The sequence below is a fragment of the Podarcis tiliguerta genome (genome assembly GCF_965153285.1).
Source record: "Podarcis tiliguerta genome assembly, chromosome: 9".
NCBI classification, from domain to species: Eukaryota; Metazoa; Chordata; class Lepidosauria; order Squamata; family Lacertidae; genus Podarcis; species Podarcis tiliguerta.
The window spans coordinates 22,187,174-22,211,643 of record NC_139542.1 but is presented as its reverse complement, the minus strand read 5'-3'; the positions used below and the strand labels follow the sequence as shown (position 1 = coordinate 22,211,643).

General features: G+C 43.6%; 1 protein-coding gene across 1 annotated transcript; it reads left to right on the top strand.

The window, feature by feature from the left end:
* The first annotated feature begins 1,532 nt into the window (after positions 1-1,532).
* CXXC4 (CXXC finger protein 4) lies at positions 1,533-4,868 on the top strand. The gene has a single exon (XM_083456804.1). It carries the CDS (start codon positions 1,551-1,553, stop codon positions 2,859-2,861), a length of 1,311 nt encoding a protein of 436 aa, XP_083312930.1. The 5' UTR covers positions 1,533-1,550; the 3' UTR covers positions 2,862-4,868.
* Positions 4,869-24,470: the final 19,602 nt, after the last annotated feature.

The window sequence follows — 24,470 nt, the reverse complement described above, 5'->3', positions numbered from 1 at the left end:
TACTTCTCCCCGTCTTACAAACTAATACGCCCTCTCTGATATTGGATGGCCTATGTGAAATAAAAACAAAACCCCAGAGTAGGTAACTCAGAGCAAGGGGTATACCTTGCAAATCTTTTTTTAATAAGACTGATAAAGTGCATTTGGGAGGTGGTGCGTGCCTCCTTGATATCTATCTAGATTTTTTTACATAGCGTCCCTGGCTTGAAGGTTGTGTAGCATGTTAAGTGACTGCGTGGAAATCCAGTCCCCTTGCAGCTGCAGGATCTCATACCCAAACCTGTGAAATTGCCTTGCATATGTGTGTATAAATATATATCCCCCACCTCAACTCAGTCCCTTTATTATTTACTTAATTTGGGGGGCTGGGCAAGGACCTTGGCTCCCCCTCTACCAAAGAGACCTGGTCTAGGGACCCTGCAAAAGAGCTAGCTGTGATTCAAACTGATGACCCCCACCGCCCCCCAGATTCAGAAAGCCGTTGCTGCTAATCCGCTAAAGAACCAACTAGGTGAAAACAAAACAAAATCTCGATATTCCGACGGAGGAAGGTCGACTCTTGGTGGCATTGTGCTTCCTCCTACTTTTTAACGCCTGAACAGACTTTCTTCTTCTCCTCCTCGCGCTCCCTTTGCTCATCCCTCCCCAACCCCCCGCCTGGTTTTCTCCTCCCGAGCCCGCTGCTCTCCAGCCCCGTCTTGCCCTGGCAACCCGGCTCGTTCACACATTTCCTAAAGCTCCGATGCCCTCTGGTGAGAGGATTGGGAGCCCTTTCCCACCCCTCATTTGCATGTGTTTAGCACTCCGGTTGCCCCTTCTCCCCTGGCATTTGTCAGCCCGCCCTCCCTCTCCCCAGCTATTAAAGCATTTACCGCGGGGTGGGATTGGAGGGGGCGGCGGCGGCGGAGGGGGGTGGAGGAGGAGGAGGTGAAGGGAAGGTGGCCGGAGAGCGGAGGAGGCACCGTCGGCTGCTGGGCTGGGATCATGTCTTTATTGATTGTTATGCAAACGAGCTGGGGTGACTGACGGGCCCCGTCTATCCCCGCAGCGTGTGTTGTGTGGTGTCTTTTGAACACAACAAAACAAAAAACCCTCGCACGCACAGACAGCCCTCTCTCTCTCGCGCGGATCCTCTTTCCCTCCTTCTGCGTAGACTTTTTCCCCGAAATGACTTTCTTTCTTTCAGTTGCGACGGTTCCCGGGGAGGACGACGACGACGACGACGATGCAAAGGAAGAGGCTGCCTGAGAAGACTTCGCCGTGTGCCGAGATGCCCCCCCAAGAGGATTAGAGGGCAGCGCTTCCCCCCCTTCCCTCCCCCTGACCCCCCGGGCTACCCAGCACCCGGCCCGGCCCCCCCGACGGCTCCCGTGGCCCTCCTCCCCGCCCTGCCCTTCCCTCCCCTGGCCCTCCCCGGCCCCCCCTTCCTCTCCTCGCCCCCTCCCCCCTCCTCCTCCTCCTCGTCGTCCTCCTCCTTCCCGCCCACCCTGTTGCCCCAGGCCCACCCGCACCCCCACCCCCACCCTCACCCCCACCACCCCCTGGGCACCATGAACACCAACGTGTGCGTGGAGACGGGGCCCACCGCCGAGGCGCCGGGCCTGCCCAAGGAGAACCACCTGCCCGACGGCGCCCTCAACAGCCTTGTGGATTACAACTCGGAGATGGAGAGGTACCGCTCCTTCGCCACCTTCTACAAGACCAACGGCGGCGCCTTCCCGCAGGCGGCCAAGATCGCGCGCATCACCACCCCCATCTTCCCCAGCGCCGCCGCCGCCGCCGCCGCGCGCATCGGCATGTCGCCCTGGAACTGCGACACGGCCACGGCCGCCGCCGCCACCGCCATGCTGTGGGGCAGCGGCGCGGGCGGCGGCGGCGCGGGCGTCGGAGGTCCCGCCAACCCGGCGGCGGCCGTGGCCGGCGGCGTGGCGGCCCGCAAAGCCGCCGCCGCCGCAGCCGCCTCCTCCGCGGCAGCCGCAGCCGCCGCCGCAGCCGCCGTGGTGTCATCGTCGGTGTCGTCGTCGTCGTCGTCGCTGCACGCCGCCGGCCGGAGCGGCGGCGGTGGCGGCGGGGCCGGAGCCAGCGGCCTGCACCACCGCGGCGACTCCCAGCAGCGCCTAGGCAAGCCGGGCTGCGCGCCGGCCGAGCAGGCCTCGTTGCAAATGGCCAACAACAACTTCCTCTCCACCTTGGCGCCCGAGCACTGCAGACCTTTGGCGGGCGAATGCATGAACAAGCTCAAATGCGGCGCCGCCGAAGCGGAGATAATGAATCTCCCCGAGCGCGTGGGGACTTTTTCCGCTATCCCGGCTTTAGGGGGCATCTCATTACCTCCCGGGGTCATCGTCATGACAGCCCTGCACTCCCCCGCCGCAGCCTCCGCAGCCGTCACAGACAGCGCGTTTCAAATTGCCAATCTGGCAGACTGCCCGCAGAGCCATTCCTCCTCCTCGTCGTCCTCCTCCTCCCTGGGAGCCGCCGGAGGAGGAGGAGGCGGAGGGGGAGGCGGGGGCGGAGGAGGAGGAGGAGGCGGGGGAGGAGGTGGAGGCGGAGGAGGGGCAGGCAACCCTGCCAAGAAGAAGAGGAAAAGGTGCGGGGTGTGCGTGCCCTGCAAGAGGCTCATCAACTGTGGCGTGTGCAGCAGTTGCAGGAACCGCAAAACGGGACACCAGATCTGCAAATTTAGGAAATGTGAAGAGCTAAAGAAAAAACCTGGCACTTCGCTAGAGGTCAGAGGCGATGATTTCTTTCTTCCCAGCCTGCCGCCGTCCCTCGTGAACCCCCTTCCCCCGCCGCTCCAGTGCTTCTTGTCTAGTTTCAAGATGCAGCATCCTTTTTCTGAAGCCTCCTTCAGGTTGTGAGGAGGTGGGGAGAGAAAGAGAGAGAGACCCCCCTGCCTTCTCTCCCTCGGCCCTGCTTGGGCCTCTCCACACACACAACACAGGCGCAAGCCAGCCCTCCAGCCCTCCCCCCAGCCACTGGTTTTTGGATCGCCCAGGAACCCAGCTTGTCAAAAATAGGGTGACAGGTCCCCTGGAATAAATCTATGGCAGGGGACTTTGAGGGATTTTCTCCCGCTTTTCGTTTATTTTTCTTTTCTTTTGGTCCTATGGAAAAGGGAAAATAAAATAAGGGTGGTGGTGGGTGGAATCAGGAAGCCCCCTAACTTTTGTTATGTGGAAATGAAAAGAGAAAAGTCTGACATAATCATTTAACATCAGAGAAAAGGATTTTTTTATATATTAAAAAATCATTATATGAAGATTAAAAAAAAAAAGAAACACTTCTACACAAGTTGAGCTTATTACACTATAAATTGATCTGAACAAATCCTGTATATTTTTTTCTGTTGCTATAAAGAGTTCTGTCTGGTGACATGTAAACTATTTTTTACTTATGTGAAACCAATGGTGAAGGGTGAATCTTTTGAAAACCTGAAATATTTTTTAATGCACATGAAGCATTTATTTTTAAGTTTTAAATTGTGGCCATTTGGAGAGACCCCCACCCTATTGTGTGTGTGTGTGTGTGTGCTGTGTGGGTTTTGTTTCATTTGGAGGTTAGGGCAAAAAACTTTTCTTTTTTTTAAGTTAACCCCCAATTTTACCATTGTCATCAGTTCGGAACAAATTAATAGCTAGCTGATTTTTTAGGATGACTCTTTAGGGGTGACTTGGTGTTAATCAGATGCAAGGAAACGTTTGGTGGTAAAGGTAAAGCAGCTGGTGAATTGGGCTAAGAATAACATACTTTTTTTGCAATGCATCCTTACCAAAAAAAAATTAACCCTTTTGCGGTATGTTTTACAATTTGATAAAAGTACATCTATGACTGAAGTTATTATGTGTGATTGAAATGTATATACATTTATTTTTAAAAAGAATCTTGTCCTTAGAATTGACAATGTATCACAAAGCTGTAAAAGACAAGTTTCCCAGTTTGGTAGACAACACAAAAACAACAGCCAAGAGGGGGATGTTGTGGAAATTGCAGTTCATGTATTTAGTCTAGCAGAAAGGGGTGTGGGAAGGAAAAAAAATGTGTAAAATGACTAATGGTATTATTTTTAGATGGAGGAAAACAAGAGGAAAGACTTGCAATCATATTTAAACCCCTGTCATTATTAAAATTATAGTGTTGCTGGTTAGATGAACATATCGGAAGAGACTGTGTGTGGCTGGGGAGAGCTGAAATGGTACCAAAAGTTCTTTATAGGCTGAGAGATGTAAAGCGGGGATAAGGAACCTGTGGCCTGGGCAGGGTCAATGGCCAGGTAAGATGGGAGACCTGTTGCTCAACAACACCTTGCAAGGTCACAGGTTCCCCAGTCTTGATGTGAAGTCACCCAAATTAGGAACTTGGTGAGACTCGCAACTGTGACCAACAGGAGTTCTATAAATGGATACATTTCACTGGCATTAAATGTTACCACTAAGTTAAAAGTTCTCATTTAAAAAAAACAACCAACTAACACATGATGATTTTTTTTTTTTTTTACTTTGCCCTTTGCAAGATTGAACTATCCTTTTGGAAAGTTTAATAACTCAGGCTGCAATCCTGTGCACACTTTCCTGAGAGTAAGCCCCATTGAACGCAGTGGACCTTATCTCCGCATAAACATGCATAGATTGCATTTGTCATTCCTTCTTCATTTCCCATTGCTGCTTATTGTGCATATATGATAAATGGATGTCACATCAATGCAACACACTCTGTGGATTACGCTTCAGATGGTAGAAATCGGTTGTATATAGATTTGCCTGTTATTTTTGGTTGCGAATGCACTCCTGTTTATTTCATAGAACATTTCAAAGAATGTATATTGTGATTTTTACAATAAACGGTAAATGCTGGATTTGAACACTAAACCATAACCAAAAATAATTTATTTTTCTCTTCCTGGTGGCAGTAAATGTAATCTTTGCAATTCTGTGATACTTCTCCGTAGACAATGTGCCCCCCCCCCATTCAGTTAGTTTAGTTATGTCTTTGGAAAGGGTGCAGTCCTAAGCACATTTACTCAGGAGTACGCAACATTGAAAACCATGGGACTTACTTTAGAGTAAACCTAGGGAAGAGAGGGCTGAATGTCTCATTCAGATTAGTGGGAAAACTTTGGTAATGATTGAAGTCCCATTGCATTAAACTGATAGGGAATCTAATCCTATGCATGTTAACTTCGAAGTATATCCCACTATGTTCAGTGGGGCTTATTCCTAAGTAAGTGTGTGTAGGCATTGTGGCCTTAGCAATGAACTACATGGTTGTCTTGGCAAATGCATGTTTCCAAACCCATATTTGCTAAAATAATGGGAATGTTGGAGGTAGGGAAAGAGGTGCTTAACCCTTCCTGCACCAGCAAATTTTTGCCTGCAAATACCCTCACCCTGGTTAAGAGAACGCTGCTTAGGATGCAATGGAAGGGGATTTGGCAGCAAAATGTGAAGACATAAGCACTTCTTCCTATCTTCTAGTTTTCCTTACATTCCTACAAAAGTGTTGCGAGGTTTGAGACACAGGGTAGGGGCTTCAGAATTCGTTCATGCCTTAGTCGCAGCTGAACATTTTTGCTGGGCTGAGGCCAGGTCTGCTTTCAACAAGTCTGCAATCTTTTGAAAAGCAGCTTGTTTTGTGAACTTTTCCTAAACTTTATAGCCCCACCCCAAGTACTCAGAAATAAGCCCCAATGAATTTAGTTGGCTTTGCTTCCTAGCAACGATGCTCAAAACTATACCATAAAGTACGGTTGTAATGTAGCTTTGGGGATGTAAATCCTGCAGGATTATTGATCTGTCCAATCAATGAGGCAGTGGGTGGAAACTGATTTATGAATGAAGATTTGGCAGGTGTCTCTAGGTACATTTGATGGACTCTCTGTTTGCTGGACAAAGAAAGCCCTGTACCTTCAAAAATTGCCCAAGCATGTCATATGAGATCATTGCATATTAAAACTGCTTAATAGCTATGGCTAGTAAAAATGCATGGGTTTAATAGTACTTCCTTAACTTTTGTTGTTGTTGCTTGTTTCCTATTGACACACACACTGTGCTGTTACACCTGAACTAGAAGAAAGGAACCACCCCCTTCTAACTAGTTACCAATAGTCATTCACTTCTGTCGATTGTAGCCATTCAGTCGCAAAGGATATCATTGCATGTGACTAATATCCATATAGGTACATTACTTGTCAGTTAGAAAGAAGTTTAAATCGACTCATTTTCTGTTCGAGTTAGGTCCACTATTCCCCCCCTTATTTTTCCTTCCCCCTTCCTTCCCCCCTTTTTGTTTTAATTGGATAATAAAGAGTGACAGCATGACTGCTTAAAGCTCATGTGCAGCAACACGGGTCTGGTTGTAAGGCAACCAGCTGGAAGCATGTCAGAGACTGACAGGGCCTACAGGACTGAACTGACGCCTCCACAGCGGTTGCAGGTGGGTGAGAATAGTCTCCCCGCTGAACTGGCTTCTCAGGCTGAGATTGGCTCATGGTGTCTGCCAATCAACGCTTGGGCCAGCGGTGAATCGCTGCAGTCTTGACGGGTTGCTGTCTGAAAGGAGGCTGAAAAAGTAGGGCTCTTCAGTTCTGTTGTGTGTTTTGAAAAAGCTCTGAATGGTGTTTCCCAGTTAGCACAAAATGCACCCAACCTTGCCCAGAAAACCTGGACATGCATGAAACGGAAGCTACAATGTACCCCATCCTCCAGTCAAACTTCTTCCTCCCCTGCTTTTTCTCCTTTGTATTAATAGAACTTTATTTTAATACAGTTACAGCTCCAAGCCAAATGCTCTGGTGTGCAAGCAGAGACTTTGGTGTACAAAGAGAACTATCTGAGAGGAAGGATTTCCTATTCACTTCAATAAACTCTGGATATTTTGCTCACATAAGTCTTTTGCATCTATGAAATGGTCCCCAGCTCTAAAGCAGGGATAGGGAACCTCTGGTCCTCCAGGTGTTGTTGGACTCCAAATCTCATCATCCTTGGCCGTTGGCCCTGCCAGCTGGAGCTGATGGGGAGTTGAATTCCCACAACATCTGGAGGGTTACAGATTCCCCATTCCTGCTTTAAGCTTGCTGAGTTTAGAATTGGAGCAATGAAGTTCAACCCTGCTTCGTGTTTGCATCAGCATGTTTTCATGGGACATGGGAACATTGACAATATGACACTGTGCTATGGTACACCTTCTAAAGGTATGCAGGAGAAGCAAGTCTTGGGGCTTCTCTTAAAGCCTCTTACCCCTCTCTTATGCAGAGAAGTCTGCAAAAGTTTGTAACCATTTTAATTTTTGTTTCTAGCCACATACCTGGGCAATTCATTTGCCCATTGTTTACACATACCAGGGCAAGTCACTTGTGTTAGTTAGTGGAAGAAATCAACTCTCTTGTTCACAGAAAAAGATACTGTTGGTCACTTGGAGGCATTTCTTATAGCCACAAGAAGATCAAAAAGTTTCCATCTTCAGATCTTTGTATTTTATGCATGACCCATAAGCTTTTGAAGAAAGAGTTGCCTCTGTGTGTGTGTGTACACACATACACACACACAAATCTGATTTCATTTTTCTTACATAAATCTCACCCAAAGAGCACTTAGTGACTGAGTGATTTTTAAAAATGTAACATAATAATATGAAAATTTCAGTGCATGCAATTAATAGTAGCAAATGCATAAAATAAGATTGATGTCATGTAGAGCCCTGTGTATTCACACCCATCCACAGCGTTCATTTAGATTTACGGTATGTTTAAAAAGGCATAATCATTATTTATCCAGAGAGACTACTTATTTGCCTCCCATTAGTGTACATTAATATAATTTCTACTGTAAATTATAGACTAAGGGGCATGGCCAACATTGCCTCTCTCACACTTTGAAAAATCAAAGGGTCTGCTTCCACTTCGTTTTGATTGCCATTATTTTACATTTTGCCCAATGTTATTGATGTTACCAATAAGACACCCACATTTGCCCCATTTTGCTTTCCAAACCAGTTCCTGTAGTATAGGGCTAAGACAGGCAATCACGTATTGAGCCATAATGTTTCAAAACAGATTCTTGAACAAAATGATTATGGTCATATTAAACCTCCATGTTGTTAAATATCTAATTTTGGTTATTAAATATTTCACTATGGCAATTTATTCCAAGTATTAAATCTTTTTTAAGGCTTCAGTTCTAAACACATTAAAAAAGTAAGCTCCATGATAACTTCCAAATATGTTCCATAGGAATCAATGGGACTGAACTTCCCAGCTAGGATATGGCCTCACTTCAGAGTGCAGGACCATAGTTTTTTGTTTTTATTAACACCAAGGAACATAACTGCTTTTATTTATACCAACGAGGTATTTGAAAAGGAGTTGACTGAGAACCAGAATTTGACCTACTGACTGAAATGAAAGTAGCAGCAGTCTCTGACCCTTAAAAATGTAGCATCATCTGCTGTAGCCACTAGGGAAGGGAAAGGTCCTGTAGCTGGTGTTACACTGTCTGCTCCTTGTTTTTCTGGGGAGGGGGAAGGTTGTTAATACAACTCCACTGAGCTCTGTGGATAGGGATCAATTAGGAAGAGTCTCAGAGGGGATATTTCCCCCTTTTGCCTTTCAGTAGCTGTAGATTGCATTCTGTGATGGCAATCAGCTGTGCAGGGAGATTATGGGAGACCAAAATGGAACAGGCTGCTAACATGATTAGGGTAGCTAACTGGAAATCAGCAGAAAAGCTGGTCTGCTTTCTGGCTGCTAGGCTGTGCCACAGGGAGAAAAATATTCAGCCAACACACCTGTATTTGTTTGGTGTTCTGTCTTGATTTGCGCTACTTGAAACCATGTAAAAAGGCAAGTCACTGGAACATAGGGCCTCCTGCTCAGCCTCATATTCCAACATTTTTAGATCATTCCTGTTAGTGAAAGTTTCATTATGGCAGAATGTGCTGCTGTATTGGCCGGATTCTACCCAATTGGGAGGCACTTCCAAATGACCAGTTTATTGAAGAATCACCTTCATTTGTTCACAGGGCATTTAGATGACACTGCCTGTTTAATGAGCATTCACTCTGATTTGTTTGCAGGGAGGCTAGACGATGTTCTGTCTAAGCATTTCTCCGTCATTTTTCTTCTCGCAAAAAGTTATTTTTGGGAAACAGGTTGGTTGCGTAAGAACTCCCAGTCATCTATAATGGTAGAGTCTGTCTAGCATGCCCGTAGCTCAGTTGGTAGACTGGTAGACTCTTAATCTCAGGGTTGTGGGTTCAAGTCCCACATGGGGCAAAAGATGCCATCACTGCATGGGGGTGGACTAGCTGACCCTCAATGTACCTTCCAACTCTATGATTTTTGCTGGTTTGTGATTGGATACCACCTGGAAATAGTGACAGCGTGGAAATGCCCTTGGTATTCATAATGGGATAGAAAAATATAACTCAAAACGGGTGTGGTGAATCTGTGGCCCTCTAGATAATGTGGGACTCCAACTCCCATCAGCCCTGACCATCAGCCATGCTGGCTGGGGCTGATGGGTGTTAGAATTCAGCAACATTTAGGGGGCTACATCCTTGAGCTAAAATGCATGTACCTTAGCTGTTGTAGAGTTAAGTGTTTTGTCTGTCAAGTGCTAAACCAAACATGGATTGGTGTACGGTTGGGCTCCCCCCCCCCTTAAATTGGGTACTTGTAGTCACAAATTTCATTGTGAGCAGAGGCAGGGTTTTGTTTTATAAACCACCCAAATTTCATTTTTGTACTCTGCCTCGGCATTGTGTACAATACGTCCGTTAAAATAGTGTGTGGGTCCTGAATTAATAAGCAGACTGCAGCCATTTGAGCTCACACTAAAGCTGTGCATCTCCCTACTTTCAAGGCATATTTTCTGAAATAATGAAGCAATGCCTGTGGCAATTAATGTGATGTTTGTCTCCCTCCTGAATTTAATGGGAACTGAATTCACCCTAAACTTTGACTGCTACCCAGCTTCATCAGGTTTATTATATCTTTTCATGGAACCACTGGATTTTCATTTGTGAACTTGAGATTTCTTTTGAGTTTGGGGGGGGGGGAGAGATTCAAGAGGTTTTAAATATTGTCATGGGAGTCACTGTGCACCTGGCAATGTCAGACCAATGGATTAAGCAGCAGGATCAGATCTAGAGTCTTTTTGCTGATCAGCTGTTCTAATGGCCCCTTGATCTTTAAAACCCTTAGAGGACTTGATATCCTCTTAAAGACAGCTGAAATTTAATCCCCTCCATTCAGTTTTCTCTTTTCTCACCAATTCCTACGCATGATATTTTTCAACAAATAAAAGCAAACCACAAAAAGTACACTGCAGCATGTATAGTTGTGGGTGATTGTACTGTGTATGCATTAGTGATTATATGTAGATGTGCAACATGGAAACTTGCCCCCAACAAACCTCTTTGAAGTGAAAAGGAATTTCTATAGGAGTGTAGTTTTGATCTGTTCAGTCTCAGTTAATGTGGATGGAGTTCCTTTGGGTTTGTACACAGAAAAATGCCAAGCTCTTTTCTTCTGCATCTGTTTTAGAGGAAGACATAGGCAGACTTCTATTAAATCAAACTCATAGGCAATCCAACATATATATATATATATATATATATATGTATGTATGTATACATGTATGTATGTGTGTATATATATATATATATATTATATATTGGATTGCCTATGAGTTTGATGTGTGTGTGTGTGTGTGTGTGTGTGTGTATATATATATATATATATATATATATATATATATATATATATGAATGGAGAGAAGTCCAGAAAAGTTGCTAGCCCACAACAATTTTTAGTAGCTTGTCTGCTGGCACATCAACTGTAGTACATAAATGCTCTGAAAGAAGGAAGCCAACTCCCTCCCAATTCATGAAATGTTTTGCACCAAATATATGCTGAAATTAAATGGATTTTCAGTAGACTACTTTTATAAACTGCAAGCATCTTTTCATCCCATTCCAGAAAAACTTCAGAGACTGCTCAATTGTTCTATAAGCTCATGTGTAATTTGAAAATGTATTATGTACTACCCAAAGTTTAAGTTTACATGTGAATTTAGATTCTTGGGGGGGAAAGGGAAAGACTCTATAAACTAGTGTTGTTTCAAAATGTTTGTCCAGTTCCCCACCATTCTCCATCAGTTATTGAGAAAAGTAATTGCATTTTGAAATTGTCAAAGGGAGAGAGGAAACATCAGTGAAATTCTTGTGAGGTGGCTGAGGGGTTTTTGTGAGTGTCCTTTCTGCAAGTTCTCTAATGATCTGCACTGCTATGCTGTCTTCCTGGGTGCCCACACTTTGTTCAAAGCTCAGGAGAAGACACCATTAGAAAACCCCTCTTAAGTTCAGGAAATGTGGGCAGCTGGGAAGACTTCAGAGCACTGGGTGGGTGAAAGTTTAATGGAAGAAAATATACACCTTGCAACAAGCAGGTATGCTCAAAATCCCTTACCTGCTGAAATTCTAAAGGAATTTTAATGCCCCCCAAGAATGAAGCAGAAAAGTGGAAGCTACTTTTGCAGGGGAAGAAAACATTTTCAAGCAATCAGAGGACAAATTCTGGTACAACACTATTTTAAGCAGTCCGCTGACTTGGTTAGGGTTCAACAATGGATCCAGCATGGCATACAGAGTGCCCCTTCACTATTATAAAATACGATGGTTGAGGAGGATTGTTTAGTGACTCAGACAGTAAATATTATAATATAAAATCTGCTAAACACAATCTGTTCTTGCAGTTTCTGTGTGGTGCGCTGTTACGTGTTTTGAGTCTCTGTCCCGCACCACATTTTAAATTATAATTTTAAACAGTTTAGATTAAGAAGCTACTAATATCAGACTAGCTTTAATCAAGTTTGATTTTTTTAAAAGCATTTTCAAACTTTGCATATATTCAAACTTTGTCGGTTATGTTGCTGTGTTCTTAAACTTTAATATAATTTTAAGATTTGGTTCCATTCTGTAGTCCTGGATGATAGCTTTTGCACCAGAGCTGAAATGCCTTTAGACATAATTCTGGACCATAGCTATTACAAGAGCAAACATAATTTTATCCTGGACCTATGCGCTCACTGCATCCCCTTTCTTCTGCCATTTATGGCCATGAGCAGGCGATTGGAAGCTTCTACTTCCATTTTAAATTAACTGCAGTTTAGCATGTTTCCTGAACCCTAAACTGTGGTAACTTTTAACTATGGTTAGTTGAAGCAAGCTAGTGACATAACTAAGGATCTAACCTTGAATTGCTTCAACAAACCATTGTAAAGATAAACCATGGTTTGTTGAGTTTTGGATGACACAAGAAGTTGCTTTTAGTTTTAAGAATAAGTGAAAGCTTCTGAATAGATCCTTCCAACTGTACCCAAGGAGGGGAAGGAGGTCAGGCTTGTTCTTATAAGGCTAAACTATGTTTTAGTGCTGTCTGAATGAGACCAGTGACTATGGCCACGTTCTACAGAAAAAATTACGGACCTAAATTGAACATAAGCATATGTAGCTTTCTGTGAATCGCACTGTGCTTTTATTGCTTATATTTTGCCAGTATGGTCTTATGTAAGTTTACTTTGTTCAAAGTAAGTTTCACTGACTTCAATGGGGCAAACTCCCAAGTAAGTATGCATAGGACCACAGCCTTAGTTAAGACAAACCAAGTTTTATTCAGTGTGTTCAGTCTAGGAAAATAAGCACATGAAGGAGCCCAGCAGGATGAGACCAAACACCCACATAGCCCAGTAATTTGTTTCACAGAGGCCAACCAGAAGTGCAGGCCATTACTATCTTGTGGTAGTAAGTTCCACAACTATGCTGTGTGTGAAGCATATGTGTTATTGCATCTGTTTGTTTTACTGATTGGAATTTGCCTCACTTTGTGCTTGTGACACTTATATTTGGAGTTTGCTGTAAATTAGGTACAGTTTCCTTTATCCAAATTCCCAGAGGGTCACCAGGTACCCCAGACAGAAGTATGAATGGACAGAATTGTTCTTTCCACAGATTAACATTCTTATGACTGTTTACTTTCCAGAGATGCAGAAACTGAGATTTTCAGTTTGTTTGGAATATTCATTTCACCTATATTTTAAAAAAAGTTTTATTCATTTCAGACAGTGCATGGACTTCAGAAGCTTCATGTGTCCCAATAATTAGACATAGCAGACAAATAAGACATTATAATTAACACTGTGTCACTTTCAGTTCAAGTGAGTGCTAACCCCACCAAAGTCAGGGTTTGGTAACTTGGATGCAGAAAGTGAAGTGGCATTGGTAAACAGCCTTTCCCACATAAAATGTGAGAAATAAACACAGGGTTATATTCAACTAATTTATACTCAGTATAGATCTATTGAAATGAATAGCTGTGGTGACTATCTGAAGCCCATTAATATTTATGGGTCTACTGTGAGAGCCAGTGTGGCATAGTGGTTAAGAGCGGTGGACTCATAATCTGGTGAACCGGGTTCGCATCCCTGCTCCTCCACATGCAGCTGCTGGGGGTGACCTTGGGCTAGTCACACTTCTCTGAAGTCTCTCAGCCTCACTCACCTCACAGAGTGTTTGTTGTGGGGGAGGAAGGGAAAGGAGAATGTTAGCCGCTTTGAGACTCCTTCAGATAGTGATAAAGCGGGATATCAAATCCAAACTCCTCCTCCTCTTCTTCTACTGTGAATAAATGTTGGTTGAATGCAACTCATATCATGATCCACCTATCTCTTCTGCTCATAGAAGGACTGTGGATGTTGCCAGCTAAGCAGATAAGGGTTGCATGAGAAAAACGACCCCAACTCCATACATACTGTTAAGTTTGCACAAGTTATTTCCTTTGCACAAATGCTTAAGACTTTTTAATGGGCCACTAGATTTTTTAAAAATGATGTAGCAGACACGGGGAACTTGAGGCTTCCAGAAGTTGTTGGACACCAACTCCCATCAACCCCAACCAGCATGACCAGTGATCAGGGAGTGATGGGAGTTGTCATTCAGCAATATCTGGAGGACCACAGGTTCCCCATCCCTGTGTTACAACCTATGTATTCCTTATATGCCATGTTTCTCATATTGATGCTGCAGTATGAGCGCCCCATTAGCTTGCACAAGCATTCATAGAACATCAGTAATATATTTCCTTTGTCCATTCATGTTTCTATGGATCCAACCCAATAGCAGCCTTATGTGATATTTGGCAAGATAGACCACTGTGTGTGTTTGTTGGTCCCAAAGTGGTTTCCTATGTTCTTAGGAGTGGTTAAACCAATTAGTTTACTTCTTTGAGTTAATCTGGATGAAAGTTACAGTATTAATTCTTAAGAGTCTTCTGTTATTTTAGAATGCTATCTTTTCTTCTATTTTTCTTCATTAAGGTTTGCAGGCTGCACACAGTTTTATTTATTTGCTTTGTTTATTAAATTTCTATGCCTCCTTTCACCCAAAGATCATAGGGCAGTTTACAATATAAAACACAAAAAATATATAGCATAGTAACAAACAAAAACAATACCCAGTTTTAAAGGCCATAGATTTATTTTATGTACAACTCCCACTGATATTTGTGGGATTCACACATAGCTGACTGGGAAGAGATTGGCAGCTGAGGAAGCACAAACACTAGTAAATTTCAACATTTCTATCCTTCTAATTACTTATAGAAGAGCAGAACTTGGTTAATATATTTAGCAGTATGCAAAATTTACTGAGTTCTCTTCCCCAAGTCAATGAATGGTTTGCTTAAATAAGCAAAGAGGTCTTGACTGTCCTGTAGTGAATTGGAAAGTCTCCCCATGTACTATACAATATATTTGGCTTTTTATAAAGTTGTGCACTTCAAAGTTGTGCCCTCTGAGCTGCTCTACTTACTAAAGTCCCAGTGTTTTCAATAAGACTTATTTACAGGTAAGTGTGCATAGGATTGCAGTGTGTGGATTTTTTCAAAATACGTGCTAAACTTGGCCTTGGAGTTGTTTGAGATGTGAGGGGGTTATTATTTTGTAAATTGTAGCTGTGCAATAGGCTGCTTCAAAAGAGAACACTTCTTATCAAGGTTGTTGAAACCAGGGATACAAGTTATCAATTAATGACAATTTTTGTCTGGGATGTAGCGGGGAGAGAAAGACCACTGCTTAGGCTCCAGGTTGCTCAGGTCCCCCTGCAGTTGCTATTTGCATGACAAGCTACATTCTAGCAATTAACCTCCATATGGTTTGGCCGTAAATAGATCAAGTGGCTCCTATTCAGCATTCATCCTGATTTGCTTGCACTAACCTTATGCCATGCTTAGATGGTGTCTGGTCTTCGCTAAGCATTTTTTTGGCTGGTTGTGTGGCAATGAGCATTAATCATGCATGCATCCTTTTTTCTTGCAGGGGGGTTACATGTCTTCTTGTTAATCATTTGTTCATCCCACCCTTTTCAGTGCATTTCACTGTCACTTTTCAAACTGCAAGAAGTTCATTTATTAGAAAAAGTGAATTTGTTGTGTTAAAGCAACAGAGCACTTTATTCCACTTCAAACGCATAAATTTAAAGTTCAGGTATGCACATGAAGCCTTCCTGCAAGACAGTGACAGTCTGGAGGCCTTTGAGGCAAGTTTTATAAGCAATAACACACAGCAATGATGATTAGGTATTGTTGGCTATGTTTCTTCTGGAGTTGTTTCACCCAGTTACATTTGCTACTTCGAAACACTACAAAAGTAGCCACAATGTATTATCCATTCTTATCCATGACTGATTTGCAACATGTTGTGGGTGGGATAACAAACCAAATTACCACTTGTAGAGAATAGAGTTGAATAGGGCTAATGAACAGAGATGGTCCAAAGGCCTCTACAATTGTTTGAAGGTGGGGAAAGGTTCAGACATTTCACTGCTCCAAGAAAACATGGGAATTGTAGTACGGAAACAGTTTGTGGGGTGGGTCAGACCCCAAAATTGTTGAGATTTTTCTAGGAACACCCCCCCCCCAAATGCTGAGATTTTTAAAAGTTGTTCAGCTTTTTTCTTTCTTTTCAAAAACACAAAAATTATGAAATTTTTCAATTGACAAAGTGCCACCTTTCGGAAAATCCAGATGAATGGCAGCCCTACACTAGACCAACATCCTGGCATATAGGGGCACGGTTGCTTACCATGAGATGGAAAAGCAAGGCATTGGGAAAGTTGGTGCAGTGCAAACACACTGGCAGGAGTGCTGACCTCCCCACCACCTTGTCCTTCCAGTAAACAACAGCAACCCACCTGTCAGGAAGTGTAGCAGCCCTGCCACACCCCATGACCTGCTTCTGGTGAGGACATTAGGAGTCATTCTTAAAAAGATTTCTATCCTTCACATAGAATTAAGTCCCTCTTTACACTTAAGTTGTATTCAGCTCCTGCTTCTACACCAGTCCAGATATGCACAAAAACTTTCACACCTTTTGTTGGTCTGTATATTTGTGGATGTCTAGTCCCTTGGAAAGTGCATTGTCTCTGTGTTATGTATTACACACCAGGATGAACCATCAGGCCAGAACTTTTTATACATATTTGGCCAGCATGGAGTCACTACAGAGGTGACAACATCCATATTTGTACAGGTACATATAAAGAGGGTCTTCGATTCCAGTGGCTCCTTGGCTGTATTCAGCCTGCTTGAAATTGGAGTTTGCAGTCTTCATATGTGTTTTACACCCTAATTCAAAAAGGGAAAGGTGTTGGCAAATTCTGACCAGATAGAGCCACTGTCAGCCCCATTGCCACCAACTCATCAGCTCAATGTAGGGCTGCCAGGTCAGAAGAATCCCAGACTTTCAAGGACCAAATCTGAGACGTAGGAGTAGTCCTTGCTGATGTCATGGGGGCTGGCCCTGGTGATTCTTCCTCTGCACTTTCTCCCACCACTGAGTCCTGGAGACAGAGGTTAATTGGGAGAGAGCAGGAGGGAGTGGAGTGGGGCAGACCCTGTAGAGAGTCTGTACAATGATTTGCAGCCAGCTCCTCAGGCTGAAGCTTGCAAGCCACACACATAGTCTTCTTAATAATAAAAAAGAGATTTTTTTTATTTTTTTGCCCACCTGGAGATTCAAGCCCTCCTCCTGCCTCCTTGAGTGTTTCAGGCAAACCTGGAGACTTCAGCTCAGGCCTGGAGATCTGGCAATCAGCTCAATGTGCTTTCTTATTTGCTAGCCCTCCCATAGTTCTTTCAAGGAGCATCTGAGACAAATGTAAACATGTAATATCCATCAAGATTGTGGAATATCCCTGCTCCTTCCCCGCTCAGCAGGATACCTGAAATGGTGGAGGGGCTCAGCTCCTAATATCTATTTCTATTTTCTTTCCTCTCTTGTCCTGGAACAAGGTAGTTTTGGAGAAGAAGCTTCTTCCTACATGCCCATGTTGCTGGGGACCCTAATCTCCCAAAGGGTGGTTATTTGGGCTATGTTTATTCAATCATGTAACTCAGCCTTCATCTCCAGAAGATGTGCAATCCACTAAATATTTATTTTTGTTTCAAAGGGTCGGGTCAAATGCTTTGGGTGCAATCCTGCTTCTACTCCAGGAGCAACCAAGCAACTGACCCAGGCTGCAATCCTATGCACATCGTATTTAGCAGAGTAAGTTCCATTGTATGTAGTGGGACATGCTTCTGAGTAGAGATGCCTAGCATGGTGCTGTCAAGGGAATCTCAACAGCTCATCTCGTAGTGAAGCTGCTCCATTCAGGCTGTCCTTCCATATGAAAAGAAACAAACACATATTAAAAACAACTCCTAGATGTCAAGGGAAAAAAAGCCTAGACAATGTGACATAATTAATTTTCCATGTCCCTGATTCCCTACCCTGTTGGAGGAACAGTCAAGCTTGCAGTTCCATGCCTGCAATCTGAAGTGGTACAGCCCAGAAACAATTTGATCTGTGATGAGTGGTTTGCCTAGAGCTAAGATGAGGAATCTGTGGCCATTGAACGTTGTTGAACTACAATCCCCATCACTCCTGACCATTGGCCATGTTCAGGCTGGGGCTGGTGGGAGCTGAAGGGCTACAGGCTCCACACCCTTGACATAGTCTCACATCTGCGTGAGTAAGACAGAACTATGGTGACACCAGAACACTTTCGGCATGTAGAAAACAGTGTTCTAGACAGAAATAAGCAAACCAGCTATATTCCTGTGAATGATGAGGACTTCCAACCCTTCTCTTTTTGCAGTGATGTTAGCAATCATGTTTGAAAGAGGTCACCATGTTCTCTTCATCTTTATAAAGGAGATGTGGGCAGGCTTAGGTCAGAGTACAGTACTTTCCATTTGGTGCAAGTCTTTCTCAGCACAGTGCCTTCCTTATAGCTGGCAAAGCGATGCAAACTTATTTGACTGATTATAAACAATAGCCATGGCTATTGCCTTATATAGATAAGCGCAACTGTGCTTTATACCCCTATATTGTTACAATGGAGTGTGCTCTTTTTTGAGGTAGTAAAACAGAAGGTCTGTAACTGTTTTCACAAAAGATACTGCAAGTGCTTTTCTTTTAATTTTTAAGTTTCTCCATGTCTATAATGTAGGTGAATGTGAGACTGGCATTTCTAGAATGCCCTTTTGGCCTAAAAACATCTCTCATGCTTTCCATTCTGCAGCAGCAAAGTCTGCATGCTGTTTCTATATGTATTTTTCACATTTGTATCCATCCTACCTTCAAGGGGCTGACACAATAAGTAGGGCATTACTACAAGATTAGGCAAAGTGCAACTAGATGCAATGTGTGAGATCTGCAATTAGGACCTCCCACAATGTTAAAATATCACTACATGGAGAGTGGTGGTGGGAGATACCTTTTCTCCCACACTATTTTACTGGTTAAAATCACTCCCTAAAGACTTCCGGAGGCGGCGCGAAACCGTGATGGCGGACCTCTTCGAGCTCTGAAGAGGGGCACCGCAGAAAAGGGTTGTTTCGCTACGGCGCAGCGGCAACCCATTAAGAAAAACCACGGACAGAGAGAGTCCGTGGCCGTGGGACTCGGCGGGCACCTGGAGCGACCCCAAATTCGCGGAAGGGACCCCGTAAGGGGCTCCGGAGTGAAGGAGGGGGAGCGGTGCTGTGAGTTCATCGCTCTTTCTGCGGAGGCGAAGCCGCGCGGCTGTCACGGATGAGCGCTGACCTTTCTTCCAAAAAATACTACTCTGAAACAGCAAACCCGTGAGTAAGGACTTAAGATTTGTTACAATAACTTGAAGAAATTTGGCTGAAACCGGGAGACGAGAAAGAGGAAGTCCGTCTTCCGGCACTGCTTATAAGATCAAAGCAGACTGTTTAAAGAGCGGAAAGCGCTGTGAACAGGGAAGCTTTAAGGCTTTAAAGTGGGACTTTCGTGCACACTTGAAATTCTATTCTTAAAGGAAGAAAAAATACAGTTTAAATTGGACTTGGAGCGGTCCCCCATGGGGCGAGGGAAGACTCTAACCCCAAATCTTCGGGTGGCCGGGTGAAGTTGCTTGACTGCGGAACTGTTACAAACTTCCAGATACTTTTGTAACTGAAGTGCAACTTTTGGGCTTACTTAGTTTGAGTGGATACAATTGCAGGCACCTTGTTGGAACATTGTTAAACGTTTTAAAGTGCTCTGCAGGACTTTTTTCTTAGTGTTTTGGAACTAACTTGCTTTTAAAATTGTTTTTGAAAACGGAAACTTTAATGGCGGAAAAGTTACCTTCTTCTTACTAACTTTTGGTGGCACTCCCCCTAGAGGACATTGGATAACAAAGGCCTGGGAAAAGTTTTTTTGCTTACTTTCTTTCTCCAGACTGTTTATAAATTTGGACTTGTCTTTCCCATGGGATTACAACATCTGACCTTGAACATTGACTGATGAGTGGTACAGGAAAGACAAGAGCAGCCAAAGCTAAGGAAGCTAAGGAAAAAGAAAAAGCAAAAAAGCAGGCACAGCTTTTGCAAACAACTTTAACTCAGGGACGTAGACTATCAGTGCCTGCTGTGCTTGCAACACAAAAAGTAGAAAGTGAAAAGCCTGAAAAATCTGAAGAGGAAGATATGGCATCAGGAGGAGCAGAGGCAGTACTGAAACAAGTTTTGGAACAATTGTCAACATTAAATCAAAAAATTGATAACCAATCAACAAAAATTGACCAAGCTACATCCTCGATCCAGAAATTGACAGATCAGGTTTCCCAACACACCCAAGCAATTGAAAAATTGCAAGGAGCAACGGAAGAGAACCGTAAATTGGCAGGGGAAGCCGTTGAAATTGCAACATCAGCTAAAAAAGAGGTTGAGGAAGTTAAAGCAGAAGTTAAGCCTCTGCATAAACAGATAGGGGACCAACAAACCTATCTCTCTTTGGTGGAACTGAAGCTTTCAGGAATCATAGTTAGTGTAAAGTGGCTTCTTATGCTCCAAAGTCAGAAAACAGTAGTTTTCCAGGTCCAAATGTCCTAGGTTCAGTCCACGAAATCTCCAGCTTGGGCCAGGAGGGAACTCTGTCTATAATCCTAGACAGATGCTGTGAGTCAGTGCAGACAGGACTGAGTTAGATGGACCAATGGTCTGACTCTGTATAAGGCATCTTCCCAGCTTCCTACTGGTGTTTCAGACAGGAAGACTTGCCTACCTTCAGATGGCAGGGGTTGAACCTGGAAGCTTTTGCATACAAAGCAGATGCGCTGCTACTGAGCTGTAAGAAACTGGATAAATATTTACCTGCAGAGCAAAGAATAGCTTCAGGGTGGCTTTAAAAAAATAATAATTGGGGAAGTAGCACTGTGTGTGTTGTGAGGAGGGGGTGCATGAACCCTCCTTCCCCAGCACTGCACTCCTGATCTGATTCTCCTCTCCCTCACCTATTATTATTTTTTAAAAGCAACCAGGGGAAATCTGTTATTAGATCTGTCACATCTCGTTACACCCTGAGTGATGGTGACTGTCTGATTCATGGCTGAGCAGGGATTTGAACCAAGTCCAAGACCCTATCTACTACATCAAGCTGGCTCTCATTCACACAGACGGCAGGAGAGTGGCTCAAAGGTTCATTTGGATTGAGAATTGTGTGTGAAAATGGGCCCCTTTGTCTTTGAGCATATCTGCACCAAGAATCTGAGCAGGTTTGAGTGTTGCAGTTTCCCCCACGGAACCCAAGGAGTTACACCTTTGCGAAGGGTCAGCTGTTCCAACAGAATTCTTCTAACCATACTTACTACAGCTCCCAAGTTTCCTAGGGAACTAATGAGCGAAAACCAATCGATATTGTAGCACAGATGTGGACAGGTTCTTATTGTTCACTGTCTGGACACTGACAGCCATTATTCATGCCTTGTTGTGGTTTTGGGGGAGTGATAGAGCTCATGCACCAGCAAAGCTATGCCTGGCATCTTGGAAGCTTTCAGCTTGTTATTTTCCTCCTAGGAAACTTTGAGCATGTGTTCGGATATCCCATGAGCACACTTTTGTTTGTGCCGCAAGAGCTGAATCAGATTTTTGTTTCAGATGGGGCTTAGCAGTGGGGCTTATTTATGCACCACTATGAGGTGGTTATTGCATTTTGTTGAATTAATTCTGCTTCGTTCCAATATAAGTATGAATCGGTGTGTACAGAATCATGTGTGCTACTGAATGAATGCCAGTTTGCAAGAATATGTGATTGGGTCTCTTCAGGTGTGAATTTATAGTATCTGGGGCAAGAATTAATAAGAAGCGCACTTGTGTGCAATGGATAACATATTGGGATTGTGTTTGGGGGGGGCACAGGACTGTTAACTGGGGTAGGGCAGATCTACTGTTAAATGAATGAAACTTAAGCTTCATGGGCCCTAATCCTGGAGGGGCCCCCAAAGTCCACATTGCTTAACAATTTTGCTTTAAAAAGCACATCATGCATATATAACATTTCCCTATTTTTTCCTAATGTTCACCGCTCCCATAACTAAAAAACTATAAGGCATAGGAAATTTTTATTCACACCAGTGATTTTGGCTCATGAGAAAATCTAGTGCAGCAATTTTAATCAAAAGCTGAGATGATATAGCTGTACAGTGGTACCTCAGGTTAAGAACTTAATTCGTTCCGGAGGTCTGTTCTTAACCTGAAACTGTTCTTAACCTGAAGCACCACTTTAGCTAATGGGGCCTCCCGCTGCCGCCACGCGATTTCTGTTCTCATCCTGAAGCAAAGTTCTTAACCCGAGGTACTATTTCTGGGTTAGCAGAGTCTGTAAGCTGAAGCGCATGTAACCCGAGGTACCACTGTATATATATATATTAATGTGGTGATCTGTCATGGAACAACCCCATTAAGAAGATAACAGTGGTTAGCTAGACCTTGTTGCTGGTTGCAAAGGGCCTCCCATATCTGTTCAAATTTCAGGGCCCCCAAAATGTAGGTCTGTCCCTGCCTTGAGGAACTCATTATTTCTCTGCACTTGTGAGAATATATAAAGTTCTCTGTATACTAAAAAGTTCTCTGTATACTAAAAAGCTCTATAGAGAGTCTAAAAATATAAAACAGGTGTCAATCCACCTACAAACAATCTACAAAGTATCATTGGGAATATTTTATCTCAGCACTTCAGATTTTTTATTCTAAAAATTCTAATCCCTTCCCCTCTTATATAATCAACTGCGTTTGTCAAGTAAATATTTCAAAAAGAGGTACTTTAGTGAAAAGAATATTAAAGCATTTAGGAATCTGCCACGAGAAAGATGTTTTAGCATGGGATGGGATCTTTAACTTTTAAAATGCAGGTTTTTATTCATTTGTTCACCATAGCTTTAGAAAGAGTAGGATTAAAAAGCCACAAGTACCCCCTTTTTCCTCCTGACGAAAGGCTCCAAGGCTACACAACCAATCCACAACAGCAGCAAAGTTGTTCCATGAAATCCTTTGGCATAAATAAACTCCAGCCACAATTAATTTATCCTAAACTTGACAGAGGACCTTGACGTTTGGAATTTAAGAGGTGTCCCCATTGCTTTTGAGCAGTCGGCTTTTTTGCCTGAGGTGCCACACCGAACTCTGTGGCATCAGAGCAGCTGCGCTAATGGCAGCCAGAAGGGCAGTGGCACACGGGGACTTTCATCAAGTCCTTTGATGTCACAGAAGGCCTTGCAAGCCTAGGGCCAAGCAGCTGATTCACTTGCAAGGGTAACGCCAGACCCCGTGAGATCAGAACCAAGAAGCCAAAAGCGCTAGGCTGAGGACTGAAGCAGAGGAGGAAAAAGCAGCTTTGTTGATACACCAGGCGCAAGGCATTGCTCATCTCATTATCGGTGCAGTGGGCTGTTCCTTGCCCGTGGCCTTGTTCCCTCATGTGTTGCTTGTGTGAAGGGAGCATAAGCCCCTGTTGATCTGCGTCGCTTTGAGATTCCAGCTTATGTGTAAATATAAAATATGCATGTTTCCTGCAGGTTTTACTTTTGGATATTTATGCTATTTTGGAGCGGCAAGTTCTGTGTGTCCTTGTTTGTGTGACAGCCTCCTTTTTAGCTGCTCCTCGCCCCCCCCCGCCACATTGCTGTATCTTGTTCTCTCATGCAAACACCTGTCCTCAAATTGAATTATTCTGCAGGGTAATCGAAAGCCTCCCCCACTCGGCATCATATGTTTTCTCTTGTTTATTGAGTTATGTTGCACCATACTTCAGATGCGACAGCCATTTAATAATCTTGAAGCCTTAGCTCTGCAGGGGCTAAAAAGATCCCAGCAGGCTTGTTAACTTCTGCTCTGAAACATTATGGGAAATATTTTCTCCTCCTAGGAATCCATGGGCTTCCGATTAATTTATTTTAAGGCTATAAAAATCCATAGTCAGGTATGTGGGAAGCATATTGAACGCTCCCTCCCCTCTGCCACCCCCTCCACTTGTTAAGGGTGCAATCCTATGCACACAGTGGGTTTTACTTCTGATTAGACATGCATAGCATTGCAATGTATGTTTCCCTTTTTTCAGGAATTAGTTGGTCAGTTTCATACCGCACACCATATTGGAAAAGAGAACATTGGCAAGCTTATGAAATCTATACTTTATTCCTCTTTTTGAATAGCCCTCATCAAACATTTAACTACAGTTTACTAAAAACTTAGAATATATCTATATCTTCCTATATGCATAAATATGTAAGGCTGTCATCACATAATCCCCATTGGTGGATTTGTAGTTGCATGGCATAGGAAGGGGAAGCTGTAGCAGGGTTAATGTGGTGGAAATGGCAGAGGGGTTGGTGAGTGGTTTGAGCAGGGATGCAGCCCCCAGTATGTGTGTGTAGATATGTGTGTGTAGATATGTGTGTGTGTGTGTGTGTGTGTGTGTGTATCTGCAGACATGCACGACCACTTTTCTAAGAAGTTTATTGTTCAGCTAAAGAAAACAAAGAGGTTTCAACTGGATAAAATTATTCAGAGCAGGGTATGAAAGAGCATTCCTGATTAAATGGTGGCAAAAAAACACACAGAAAACCAAGCCTGGCAAATTTTAAGAAGAAAG

Bases quoted from the DNA above. Each gene is read 5' to 3' on its own strand.
- CXXC4 (XM_083456804.1), top strand. From the start codon at position 1,551: ATGAACACCAACGTGTGCGTGGAGACGGGGCCCACCGCCGAGGCGCCG.